General features: G+C 43.3%; 1 protein-coding gene across 8 annotated transcripts in view; it reads right to left on the reverse strand.

The window, feature by feature from the left end:
* The window catches only part of ENOX1 (ecto-NOX disulfide-thiol exchanger 1), a 276,495-nt gene that overhangs the window by 64,018 nt on the left and 198,357 nt on the right, over positions 1-14,120 (reverse strand). For all 8 annotated transcript variants that reach the window (XM_081014835.1, XM_081014832.1, XM_081014836.1 and 5 more), the window contains one exon: positions 9,004-9,216. In XM_081014835.1, the coding sequence (XP_080870961.1) occupies positions 9,004-9,216 (213 nt within the window). The remainder of the gene's footprint in view (positions 1-9,003; positions 9,217-14,120) is intronic.

Consider the following 14,120-nt stretch of genomic DNA (forward strand, 5'->3'; position numbering starts at 1 on the left):
GCTCTACGTGGGGCTACCTTTGAAGGTGACCCAGAAACCAATCCAGAATGCGGCAGCTAGACTGGTGACTGGGAGCGGCCACCGAGGCCATATAACACCGGTCTTGAAAGACCTACATTGGCTCCCAGTACGTTTCCGAGCACAATTCAAAGTGTTGGTGCTGACCTTTAAAGCCCTAAACGGCCTCCGTCCAGTATATCTGAAGGATCGTCTCCACCCCCATCGTTCTACCCGGACACTGAGGTCCAGCACCGAGGGCCTTCTGGCAGTTCCCTCACTGCGAGAAGCCAAGTTACAGGGGACCAGGCAGAGGGCCTTCTCGGTAGTGGTGCCCTCCCTGTGGAATGCCCTCCCACCAGATGTCAAAGAGAACAACAACTACCAGACTTTTAGAAGACATCTGAAGGCAGCCCTGTTTAGGGAAGCTTTTAATGTTTGATGTATTACAGTATTTTAATATTTTTTTGGAAGCCGCCCAGAGTGGCTGGGGAAGCCCAGCTAGATGGGCAGGGTATAAATAAATTATTATTATTATTATTATTATTATTATTATTAGCTCTCTGATTTGGCGAATGATCAATTTCAAGGTCTGTAGCTGCGTCTAGCATCTTGCCAATGTTACCTGTTGGTGTGGAGGGCACAAACTAACCAGATCGGCTTATGACCAAGCTTGACCTCTACCCAATGCATGGCTCCACCCTCCCAGCCAGTGTAAACATTGGTAGAATCACCTCCAATGGCCTACAGGTGCTTATCAATGCCCTTCTTCATGAAATCTACAAGATTATTGGCAATAATATCTGATGGTTTTTCTCCCTTTGAGCCTTTCTCTAGAGCAGCCTTTCTCAACCTGTGGGTCCCCAGATGTTGTTGGACTACAACTCCCATCACCCCTAGCTAGCAAGGCCAGAGCTCAGGGATGATGGGAGTTGGAGTCCAATAACATTTGGGGACCCACAGGTTGAGAACCGCTGCTCTAGAGGGAAGAGGTAGAGAGAGGTATCTTCCACCTGGCTCATAGCACACAGAACAATGCTGTTCTGAGATGATGTGCAGTCATCAAAGAAGATGCTGTCAACTTCACGTTTCCGACAAAGATCATCAAACTTCATGCTTCTGACAAAGATCATCAAAGTCTTGATCCAGGGGTATCATAACTTTTTCTTGACTTTATTGTGATCAGCTACAAGTCTCTTGCCTTCTTCAGTGATCAAGCCAGCATCCATAAAAGAGGCTGTGATTACGGCAGCTGTAGCACAGAGGCCAACGCTATATCTGATGCTCTGCCCAGCAACATTATGTATTTCTATTGCGTTTGCCTTTTTATGGAAGGCGTTCTTGGTTTTCCTAAAGCCAATTCATAACTTCCGTCATTTCCATCTTGGGCATCAGCTATTTGTTCTTCATTTTCATGAGCATAGAAAATTATTTCATTTGATGGCACTGAAGCATCCTGCTTGCTTTCTTCTCTGCTTACATTCAGAAAGCCACCTTCTCCTGTCTTCTTGACGCTTGTGCTTTTTGACTTGTCTGTTACACTCTGGCAGGTCTGGCAAGCCAATCTGATGTGGAAACTGTCTTCTGGCCTTCAGTGAAAGCAAGTTCGTGTGTGTGTGTGTGTGTGTGTGTGTGTGTGTGCAATATGCAATTTAATATAAAATATGCATAATACATAAAAATAAAAAGTATTAATATATAAGATAACTGCAGGTACTTGGCAATCGTTTCTAATGGTTTTTATGCAATTTTACATATTTTTTTTCATGAACAAGTTTAAAATTGTTAGAAATTCCACAAAAATGTTTAAAAGTCAGTATTTTTACCAACCAAAACTAAATTATATTAATTTAACAAAAAATACTTTGAAATCCCAAGTCAAGTTACAACCCTTTGGCACCTCTCCTTTTTGGAAATTGAAAGCTGAAAAATTCAACGTGCCCCAGTGTAACAGAACTATCTCATTTGCACTGAGATTTGGAGTGAGTTGGAAATCATGCAAAAGGCTCTTGCAGCCGAGAGAAAATCCCTGCAGCAACCGAAAGTGAAGGAGGTGGAGTCTTATGCTGAGGCTTGATTGCAATGAACAGCGGAAGAGACTTACTATTTCTTGTGCTCTGCAAATTTCACTGCCAGTGACAGCCTGCTGGGGGCGGCAGAGTGTCCTTACCAGCACCGACACCAGGTTTAAAGATCATACTAATGCAAGCAAAGGCATTAGTCCTGCCTACATGTAATTTTAATTTGTTTCCCTCTCCGTCACCTCTGCAAGGGCCAATGTTGTTGGCAGTGCTAAACTGGGCCTGAGAATGGGCATTTTCTAAAGCAGGGGTCAGCAACCTTTTTCAGCCGTGGGCCAGTCCACCATCCCTCAGACTATGTGGGGGGGCTGGACTATTTTGAAGGGGGGGGGAGAATGAATTCCTATGCCCCACGAATAACCCAGAGATGCATTTTAAATAAAAGGACACATTCTACTCATGTAAAAACACGCTGATTCCCGGACTGTCCACGGGCCAGATTTAGAAGGCAATTGGGCCGCATCCGGCCCCCGGGCCTTAGGTTGCCTACCCCTGCTCTAAAGGTTTGGCAGGCTGGTAGTTCAGCCTTGCAGGAAGGTACCACGTACTGATGGCTTCACAACATGATACCGACCGGAGCATGAAGGAACAGAACCACTCAAGCATTTTGTGTTTGTTTTCACTTCTAAAATCAGATCACGCTATTTTCTGATATTGCTTCAGATGCATCCACAGTGAGAGGAATGCTGGCAAATATAACAAATAATCAGAGATCACCGAATGAGCGTATTTGCAACCTTCTCACGTGGATCCCCCAAGACTGCCGGAAAAAGGCTGCCTCTTATGTTACTGCCTAAGATTTTTGCAAAATGCCCCTCACGTTACAGAGAATGATTTTTATAGAACACCCTGTACATCAGTGCTGGGTTGAAAGGGTCTATATCATCATGGGTTATTTTCTATTCTAAAGACCACTTTGATCTCTAGCAACTGTTTCAGTTCCAAGCATATCAGAACAACAGCAAGATGTGATTTTAATGAAGAACTTCACACAAGGATAAGGAGGAATGAAAAGTTTAAGCAGTTGGGGAGAAGTCAGGGTCCAGCCATACCTTGACTGAGATAAGAGATTGGACACCTTAGGAGAAGTCTTGAGGGAACTGCAGGCTTTGGCATCTCCCCTGCATTTTAAATGCACACATCGTGGCATCAATGCATTACTTTATTCGCCCTCATGTTGCCAACAAAGCCATCAAGCCTAAAAGAGAAAAAATGGATTCCCCTCGCCCGTTTCCTCAAGTGTTGCTTCACAAGCTGGATTGCGACTCACAGAATATATTGTGTTATGAGGGGGAAAACTGGCGTATCTGAAGGAAGCAACACCCGTCTTGAACCAGTAAGAGATCTCAAGGGTTTCTGGGCAAGGAAAACAGTGATGCGTACACGAATGCAAGCTTCAGAAGCGAAAAGGGTATAATGAGTCTTAATGAGAATGGCGGAGGGGCAGCATCATTCAGCAGAAGTGCTATGCAATAAGCATGGTTAAATATTCATCAACAAGCATCTGTTGATTAATCTAACGTCATATAAAATTTTCATTAGCCAGATGCAACATTTTGTCTTGCTGTCAATAACGGAAGCACTGAAAGGCAATTTCCCCCTTAAAGTATCCTGAGAAGAGAGAAGATGCAAGAATATGTTCTCATGAAAACCACTGTGTTTCCTGTAAATTGTATGGATAAATGGAAATACACAATACACAACGGTATTGTGATAGGCTTGCTGGGGGGTAGGCAGGCTGTATGCTGAGACATTTCTAATGCCTGGCTACCTGGTGAGCCAGTAATGGAACAAAGATGGTGGCTTGGTGCCAGATGCAAATGGATGGTAGTTAGAAAGACAAAGGCCACAGCTGAGAAGGGAGATGGGTGAACTAGAATCTGGAAGAATTATGCAGGCTGGGAAACCAGAGAGGGAGAGAGAGAGAGAGAGAGAGAGAGAGAGAGAGCTGTGATTGATTTCTGTTTGAATCCAAGGCTGTGGCAAGAAGCAATACCCTCTTGGGGGGTGTTAATGATCTTAACCCCTCCATCACAGGCTTAGATGCATGTGTAAATAAATCCTCCCCTGTATTACCTCACCATGGTTTGCCATCATTCAGCGCCAATGGATAGCTCTAGCAAAGAGGCATTTGGAATAGCCAGCGCCATGTATAGACCAGGCTATGGCAGGTCTCTTGCATTCCTTCAGAAACAGATAACCCCAGATTGATGGAAGCTGCAGCTATGTCTGGGTGGTTAACTCTACTCCTGCCTTTTCTGGTTAAAAGGAGCCTTGTCCATTCGCACTTCAATTCTTCCTCCAAGCTGACGAGAGGAACACCTCAGGAAATTTACCAGAAGCGAGTTGGGCTGAGGAAAAGGAACCTTCCGTGACAGAGCATAGGGCCTGCATCTCCTTATAAAAAGGAAGAAGACGTATGTCTCCTCTAATTTCTTTATATGTGGGTGGGGAAATGAGTGAACAAAAGACAGGTGCCACTGTCAACTCTGGTTTAAACCTAAAACAAGCCCTTTTCAAGATACCATTGCATGCCACCCCAATCTCTGAGCAGTGCCAGATTCCAGTGGTTCCAGGTGCTTATTCAGGGTCTGTGTTTCCTTTGCGATAAGGTACAGCAGGGACGGTGGCGTCTTTAGGATCTTTATTTAGACATATATACAACCTGAGCCAGAGGGTCTTGCTTCTCCCAAGCTCACAGGCTTGGGTTCTAGCAGAAATTAGGCCTCTCTCCAACTCTCTCTCTCTGTCTTCCCAGCCTGTAGCTTTTGCATCCAGCTCACATAACTCAGTTCTCCATTCTGGCCTTTTGTCTTTCTAACTGACAGTTGAAGGAGGGAGACCCAGAGCCACTATACTTTGCTTTGAGCTCTGACCAAGCCCTGGTCAGAAATGGGGCTCTGATCAGAGAGTGGAGGGTGGAGGTAATGTCAGGACGTCATTCGCCTTGTGAAGTCTCAGGTTCATTTCTCCATGGCAGCCCAGGTTCAGATCCCATGAAAGTGGGGATTTACACCGCCAATCTGATCCTAGTCAGAAGCTGGCGGCTGAGTTCTGAAAAAGCTGAAGCCTGACAACCGAATTGGCAGAAAGAATTATAGCAGTCAAGGTGAGATACGATAATTAATGAGTTGGTGTCTGCAGGCCAGCTTTGGAGCAGAAAGGGTGATGTTTTCCAAAGAACACGGCTTTGCAACAGAGATTATTTGGTGACAGAGTGTGTGGAAATCTTAAGTCCCAAGTCTACAATTATCCACTGGTGAAGTGACACAATATTGCAGTGCAGTCAGAGTTTCTCAATCATTTGTTGCTTGGCCCAACTTCTAAATTCCCCAACTCTCTGGGAACTAGGTGAATGTGCAGAGATTCATGTGAACACACCATATGGCTATGAGAAACTGCTGGCATTAGTGGAGGCCAGAGAAAGAAATGGGAGGGAAAGGGTTTTGGTTTGTTTGCGTTTTTTTGTTCTTGCTTTTATCATGCATTTTGTGCTTTCATATTGTATTTTTATGTTGTGAACTGCCCTGAGATCTGTGGATGAAGGGTGGTATACAAATTTAAATAATAATAATAATAATAATAATAATAATAATAATAATTGCTATCATTTGGAACTCCTGCAAAACTCACTAAGCCTGTAGCAGTTTGGACCAGGATGTGTGATTGACAGAAAGAGAGAAGGAGGTGGGGAGGGGGGAATAGCCAGGAACTCTTGAGTCCCTCCAGCGGACGCTGCTAGCAGAGGGACTCAGCAGCTGTGGCGGTTTCACCAGCAATATACCGCTGAGTGAAGCTGACATCGCAGTCCTCATACCAGTTCTGAGCGATATATCAATAGATTGCCCAGGCCTAATGGGTGCCCAATGTGATGCACTGCCCAGCCCTTCTTTTGGCATTTAAGCAGCAGAGTCAAATAGGTTGCACACCATTGGGAAACACCAGGTTTGCCAGGGGATGGGAGAGAGGAAGTGTTGGACTCATGTGGGGCGCTCCCCTGCCCAATGCTCTTTTTCAAGGGAAAGGCTGGCAGGAGGGCTCAATGGGCAGAGACCAATGACCACCATTTTTTCTTGGGAATATCCATGCAATTCCATCTACCTAGCAATTGGATCATTACTCAAGTGAGTAAACTGACACTCCTCGGATCTTGCAAGAGCCTAATCTGTAAACCAGGACCCAGATTTCAACAAGATTTCACTGTGCCCTAAAATTGCCAGTGCCCTGCACCCAAGAAATAACTGGGAAATTGACGGATAGTTAGCTATTTGGCTCGAATACAAATGAGCACCTCATAAAGTTGAAAGTTATAGAAATCCAGCATGCATATTTATAAAGGCAATAAGCTTTTAGAAGAAAAAACATTGTTTCATCTCTGCTTGGCACCAGTCAGCCCAATATCAGAGTTCTGGCTCACAGACTAACCCACCACTCCAAGGTATTTGCATGAACGGTTCTGATCCGTTGATACAGCTTGTTCTCTGCATTGGCTTTTCATGGAATGAGAAAGCACAATGGCAAAGATAGCTCTGTGATATCCGGGGAATACTTTCCCTTCCATCTGCCTCAGACTCCATAACAAAACATGTACCGTCCCATGTTCTGAGGATTGAGATCAATAATTCAGAAGCATCTCCGACCAGAAATGAAGTGGCGGTTCTTGTTACACTTTGGAAGAACAGGATAACGAGGAAAGAGAGAGGAGTATCGGATGTCCCCAGCAAAATCTTTGGGGAATGCTTTCAACACAAAATGTGCTCCATTTTACAACAAAAGCAGTGGGCGGGCGGGTGTCACACAAGGCTTTGAAGACACCCTTCCCATAAGATAAATCTCAAACACAGCAAGACCATTAAACTCCCATGTTACATTTAAAAAAGGGAACAAGAATCTAATACCTAACCTACACACTAAAGAAAGCAGGTAGAGTCTAGATATAAAACGTTTTCAATCTTTATTATTTTGTTTTTATTGTACTTTATTGTACCCATTCAGCCTAGCTAACAAAGGCAAAGCTTCAAGAAAAGGGGTCTGGTAGAGAAAAACAAATTCTACACTGTTCTAAACCATACCAAGGTTGAAGTTACAGATAATTAACCTAAGAAGGATTAATTACTGATTGCTAAATTAATTAAATACTGATTAGTAAATACATTAACACATATTCATCATTCTTTTGAAAGAAATAATGTCTTGAAAGAGATAATGTCCCTTTGTCTGGCTATGTCCTTCTGACTATGAGCTTCTTGAAGACAGGCAACCTTTTAGTAAAACTCTGGAAGATGCCTTACACTGGTGATATGGCACACTTAATAGGCTTGGGGGGACTTTCAGGGAGGGAAGGTGGCACACTAGACATCTCTTGTTGACACTCTGCCGACAAAGATAATTATGTGGTGACTAATGATAGCTAAGTTATACTGTATTTACTCGAATCTAATGCTCACCTTTTGTGGCCAAATTATGTTGCGAAAATTAAAGTGCACATTCGATTTGATGGCACATTTACATTCGCCAGCAAATACTCTCTCTTTTTGGTTTCAAGTTTCTGAAAATTGAGGTGCGCATTAGATTTGATGGTGCATTAGACTCTAGTAAATACGGTGAATCTTGGTTATCACATTTTCTCTGTGGGGGGAACAGTGGAAACAGGGGATTAACCTCTGCTATTCTGAAAAGGTGACTCCATGCTGGGATAACTGAGTAGCTTTGACTGAGGTGATTTGTCTACCAGTTTACTGGATCCAAGCTATTTTCCACATGGTCTAAGTGAAATAAAAGTTGGCTTTAATGTTCATAACTAAAGGGGCAGGAAGTACTTTTTATTACAAAAAAAGAGAAAAGAATCTGCCAAGAAATTATTCTGATTATTTTTTATGAGGAAGGCCCATTAAAGTTATGGAACTGATTATATTTTACACACACAAACCCCTTGGATAATTAATTGTTGCACACGAGGCAGAATTCGTACTCACACTTGCCAATTCATTTATCAGATTTTTCTGCCACCTGGCAATCTATAAGGATCCCTAAGGCAGCTTATATAAAATATCATGTTGTTGTTGCTGCTGATAATAATAATAATAATAATAATAATAATAATAATAATACCACCTGCTCTTCACCAGCAAATCCCTAAGCAGGTTACAACAATTTATAGTACAAAACTAAAAACAGTTAAAACAAATCACATCCACAGGAATCAGGTGAGACCTGCTTTGACAGGTAAACTGGGACAGCTTCCACCTCCTCTGGAATATGGTACCGTTTTTTGGGGGGGTTTTTTGTTTGTTTGTTTTTAATTAAGGATTTTCTTTTTTTACAGAAGTAAGTGTAATGCCTCGTATTTTTTCCATGTAACATTTTTACAAATCCGTTCCATTTGTTGAGAATGGTACCATTTTGTTGTAGCATCGGCACCTTCTGCTCAGAACGTCAGGTCCTTCTACTGTCTGAGGGCAAAGAGAGCAGCTGGGCCTCAGTTGAGATGCTCAGTAAAGGCGGCTGGGTTTTCTGTGGCCTGGATATACCCTTGTTTCCTAGAGCTAGACATCTTTTTATTGTTTGTCTAGTTACAATCCCCTCCCAAAAGAGTGAAAACAAGTGCCACTTCCTACAAGACTCCAAGATGCTATCAGATGAATCTCAATGCAAAAATAATTGGGCTTGCTCACAGCAGATGACAGAGGAATCGCCCGGTCAGTCTCCTTACATTTCCCATTGCTTCAAGTTTACTGACAAACGACAACAGCACCACTGAGATAACGTTGCTCACCTTGAGAAGTAAAATCTTATGAATGGTCCTTGATCTTCCACAGTGAAAGGGACTATATCAAAACTACTTACCCTCAGGGTTACAACAACACCACCACCGATTACCTAACACCCCACCACTACCACCAGAAGACTAACGGGTGTTACTTACATTGAGTGAGGATCCCCGTTAAGGCATTTTTGAAATTCTCCTTGGCTTGCTCCATTTCTTGTTCGTGAGTTGCCTTTTCGTTCATGAGTCGGCGGATGTGGCTATTTGCCGACTGCACCATGGAATAGAACTGGTTGGCCGTCCGGCGGTTCACCTCTCCCCTTTCGATCCAGGTAAGCAGCACTGTAATAGCTTCTGAAAATTTGCTGTCATCTACAATCAATTCAAGAAGTTCAAATTACGATTACATGCTTTGTGCTATGAATACACTTCTGCCCTTATGAATTAATCGTCTCATAAATAACATTTATGATGTTTCTTACACTAGACTTCACTTAACACCCTAACATAAAACTTCATAAATTGTCATCCAAAGTCCTAATTACTATGAGTCTTGTAAAATGTTGTGGCTTGAATTTTCATCCAATAAAGCAATATGAAACAGCTTCACTCTGGGAATAATTATATGATAAGGATTTTTAAGGCTCTCCCTGCTCACAGTCAAGAGTAAGATGAAGAATCATTTAAATGTAAACTATTAATTTATCTTGTCTATAGCGCTTTCAGTGACCAAATGCTCTGACCCTGAAGCCTTCCAGCCTTGTAGCTTTGAGCCAGGGTCTGCCCACCCATGCGACAAGGTGAGGCAACCGACTCAGGCAGCAGGATCCACAGGGGCAGCAGATCTTAATAAAGATATTTATTTTTCCCTTGTTCACTCACCCCTTCTTCCCTGGTGGGGAGCGGGCAGCAATTTGTAGTTCACCTCAGGTGCCCAAATGTCTTGGGCTGCCAAATCATAATTGATTTTCCTGGGGGGATAATTTTATGTGTGTGTGTGCGCACGCGTATGCTGCTATCTTCACTAATGAGCATGACATTGGCACGTGCACTGGGAAGGGACAATTCTGAGCTTTTTAATCAATGTTTTCAATTGCCTTTAATAATTTGGTTCTTTAATTTGTGCTAAGGACATCTTATTTAGGTACCACTGAATAATCACTTGGCTTTAATAGCTTATTTTAAAAGGTGGGCAAAAAAAGTCTTCCAGTGCTAATTAAAATATTTGCAGGGGGTGGGGGAAATTAACATGGTACTAAATTGGTGTTGATCAAAAGGGAAGTGGGGCTATTTTAACACATTTTTAACTTGACTAAATCATTTTTTCATTTAAATATTTAATTCCACAAATTTTTCATTTTTTAAAATAACAGGGAGAACATTTTAGCACAAATTGAAAGCCTGGTTTTACAAACTGAGCTTCTTCTTCTTCTTTGGCGATTGCTTGTAGCTGAGTAAGATTGTCTTCCATAAACATGGTTTTAACAATGAGCCCATAAGTGACTGTGGAGGCCAATTCTGGATCCACACGTCCTTCCACAGTGGGGACATTGGTTTCCGGGCGGGAGTTGATCACGGTGTGGATTTGCATACCGGGTGGTGCTGTGGTATAAACCACAGAGCCTAGGGCTTGCTGATCAGAAGGTCGGCAGTTTGAATCCCCATGATGGGGTGAGCTCCCGTTGTTCAGTCCCAGCTCCTGCCAACCTACCAGTTCGAAAGCACGTCAAAGTGCAAGTAGATAAATCCCGCTCCGGCGGGAAGGTAAACGGCGTTTCCGTGCGCTGCTCTGGTTCGCCAGAAGCGGCTTAGTCATGCTGGCCACATGACCTGGAAACTGTACACCAGCTCCCTTGGCCAGTAAAGCAAGATGAGCGCCACAAACCCAGAGTCATCTGCGACTGGACCTAACGGTCAGGGGTCCCTTTACCTTTACCTTCCTTCCTCTTAGCACGTTTCTCCCTTGTGTCCTGAGTTCGAGTGTCTTCAAAGCCCTTTGGTAAAGGCTGTTCTCCAACTGGAGCGCTCGTAGGCCAGTGTTTCCCAGTTGTCAGTGTTTATACTACATTTTTTTAGATTTGCCTTGAGACAATCTTTAAACCTCTTTTGTTGACCACCATCATTACACTTTCCATTTTTAAGTTTGGACCAACTGAGCACACTGGTACCAACAGGAAAGGTAATTTGGACATTCAATGGAAAACTAGGACTAGCTGTAACTCCCTGTCCCATGATTTCAACCCTGCCAGGATGAGATAGATAAAGGTGGACCAGGCCACTGGTGGAGGTGACTTTTTTTCATGACTTTGAAAATGGGACCAAAGGCATCCCAAATAGGACAGGGGACGCTGATGTTCAAAAATGAGACAATCCTGTTTTTAAGGGATGGGTGGCAACCCTATCCTGGAGAAGAAGAAGAGTTTGGATTTGATATCCCACTTTATCACTACCCTAAGGAGTCTCAAAGCGGCTAACAATCTCCTATCCCTTCCTCCCTGGGGCTGAGAGACTTCAGAGAAGTATGACTAGCCCAAGGTCACCCAGCAGTTGCATGTGGAGGAGCAGAGATGCGAACCCGGTTCCCCAGATTACGAGTCTACTGCTCTTAACCACTACACCACACTGGAGGGCCTCTGACAATACAGACCAAGAGTCTGACTTGGCGCAAGGCAACTTCCTATATTCCTTGCACCACTGCCTCATGCGCCCATCTGGAGGGAAGAGCTCCCACATGGTAGCAATACCTCAAACATTCCATTCGATTTTCAAAGAAAAATGGAGCAAAGCGACACAGAGTGACGGCAGCTTTGTATTCCTTATAAATGACTCGTTCTACCTCACCATTTGCCCCTCCTCATCTGGAGCCCAAGGAAAGAAAACAGGGAAGCCATTTTAAAGGGAAACATAGCCAATATGGAATGAGTTGAACCACTACATCACTTGAAATTACAGCCTTCTAAAGCTGCTTTTTCTTTCTCAAAAACTCAGCAAGTGTTATTCTCATGTGACATTTGCTGCACAGAGTAACACGTAAACTGAGGAAATTAAGCTGGAAATGGAGTTAAAGCGAACAGAAAATGTGATGTTTATTATTATAATAGGTATCTTTATTATACAACGCTTTCCAATCAAGTTGGTCTTTGCAGGAACAACCTGAAGGCTGCAGACTAAAAGGCAGAGAATGGTAGAAATGGGTCTGAACAAAAGAGCACATCTTTTGCGTGTTTCTGTCCAGATCCATCCCTGTAATTTAATAAGAGAACTCTAATTCTGCAGTAGACTTTTAAATAAGAATTGTCACGCCACTGACGTTTCAAAAGTCAACATATTAAAAATTCCACACATTTCTTATTCCACTATGGGACACTCAATAGTAACATTCAAGAGACAACTGTTTATTAAAAAATGAGATATTTTTTAAAAAACATAATCATCACTAAACAGGTAGCAAAATTTCCACAGTTGCAAAACCATTTAATTGGATGGAAACAGCACTGGTTGTTGCTGAGCTCGGCTGCAATTGTGTGTGCAACATTGCAAGGTTGGGGAAATTCTCTGAGGGCTCACAGGAAAATCTAGGCCCACATCACAGGCAAGCTGCATGGGCCTGCAAGCCTATTAACAGTTAATTGACGGTTCTGTACAAGGAGAAAAATCTTCATTGGTTCTGTAATTAGGAGATACAAGTTGCTAACAATTTAACAAGTGCTAGAGGGAAATTATTCACAGCTCAACTACATTACCTAACATAATGCCCTCTCTACGGGTTATTTTTAAAATCCTAATTTCATCTTCACTCCTTGCTTTCTAAATTGATGAGCCGACTGCCCAGTGGCTTACATGCTGAAATAATTATCTTCGTTGAAAATAGAACGCAGACCTCCTCCTCAGCTTCTGTAAGTTCACCTGGATCCCTGACAGTAAATTTATTTTTTGTCTGCTGGAGATATCTTATGGAACGCAAATAATAGAATCCAATTTAAAAGCTGGACTTTGTATCCAGCCTTTTGCAGCCTTTCCTTCAGAGTCAAGCTGACACCGTTCAAAAATATTACTTCAGAGGAATGAAAATAAAAAAATATAATGCTTTGTTGCTTATATAACTGCTCTTAGGTATAATTGATTTGCATAACTGATCTTTTTGTTGTTGTTTAGTATACTGGAGCACTTTCTTATATTAAAAAAGTCATTCTCCAACTGCACAGAATATTTTAGAGGAAATTATTGCACTGATGGCAGCATGTCAATTACTCAAGCATACACATATTTATGGGAAGTGCCATTAAAACCTTGCAACACAGACTTGTCTTGAAAGTCATGATTTATATATTTGAATGCCATCAGCTGATGAAAGTCAACCATCTGGGTGTCCAATGTAAAGTATCTGTTCAAATGTTTGAACCTCAGGTCTTCAAATTTGCAGATAAAGCTCTCATGTTGCAACCCCCCACCCTCTTGAGAGGGGCGACTGCTGGGGGACACTCAGAGAAGCTGTATTTGTGAGATCCAACATCTTTGCATAGCCACAAAAATCAGTAGAATGACAGCAGCCCTTCTGGGGCTGGGGCTACTGAGGCGCCACCATAAATCGGGTCCTCCCTTAAAGAGGGCACATATTGCGGTGAGACATGGAAACCAACACCCTGTGTTGTGGGTGGGTACGATTGGTCAGCCACAACACCCAATTGGTAGGTCCCTCGAAGCTGGGTGCAATCTGGCCAATGGGACACAGTCCAAACGGTTCAAAGGACCCATTTATACCCATGCACGTGACCCAGAGCTTCCTCTTTCGGCAAGTGCATTCGGAACACCTGCCCACCTCTCCCTACTTTTAGGGCTTTGCGCTTGACCTTGCTATGCCATCGTGTGTCGTTGGGACAGGGGCACGGCAGGAATTTCCCCCACTTGGCTCATTGGCTGTTGCCATTTGGGTTTTGCCTGCCGCGTAGCAAATCGTCACAACTTGTAAGGTTGCAGATAGGCCCTGGTTCAGGTGATAGGGATGGGAGAACACTCTCGCCATCCCTATGTGAAGGGTATTCCGTTAAAGGAATCCAGGGACTCGATGGTTTGGTCAACCCCTGAGAGGGGGTTGTGCCCATGCCTGAGTCCAGGGGGACACTTGGGTGGTGGAGATAGCCTGTTCTCTGCTTTCCACTTATCCAGGTGTTCACCCTTGGCTGACCTATGCTGGTGCCCTGGGTCAGAGCTACCTGCAACAGTGTAGGAGCTAGTCGAACCAGTGCCTATGCAACCAGACACTTTCTGTAATCAAT

The sequence above is a fragment of the Podarcis pityusensis genome (assembly GCF_964106645.2).
Source record: "Podarcis pityusensis genome assembly, chromosome: 7".
In the NCBI taxonomy this organism is placed as follows: domain Eukaryota; kingdom Metazoa; phylum Chordata; class Lepidosauria; order Squamata; family Lacertidae; genus Podarcis; species Podarcis pityusensis.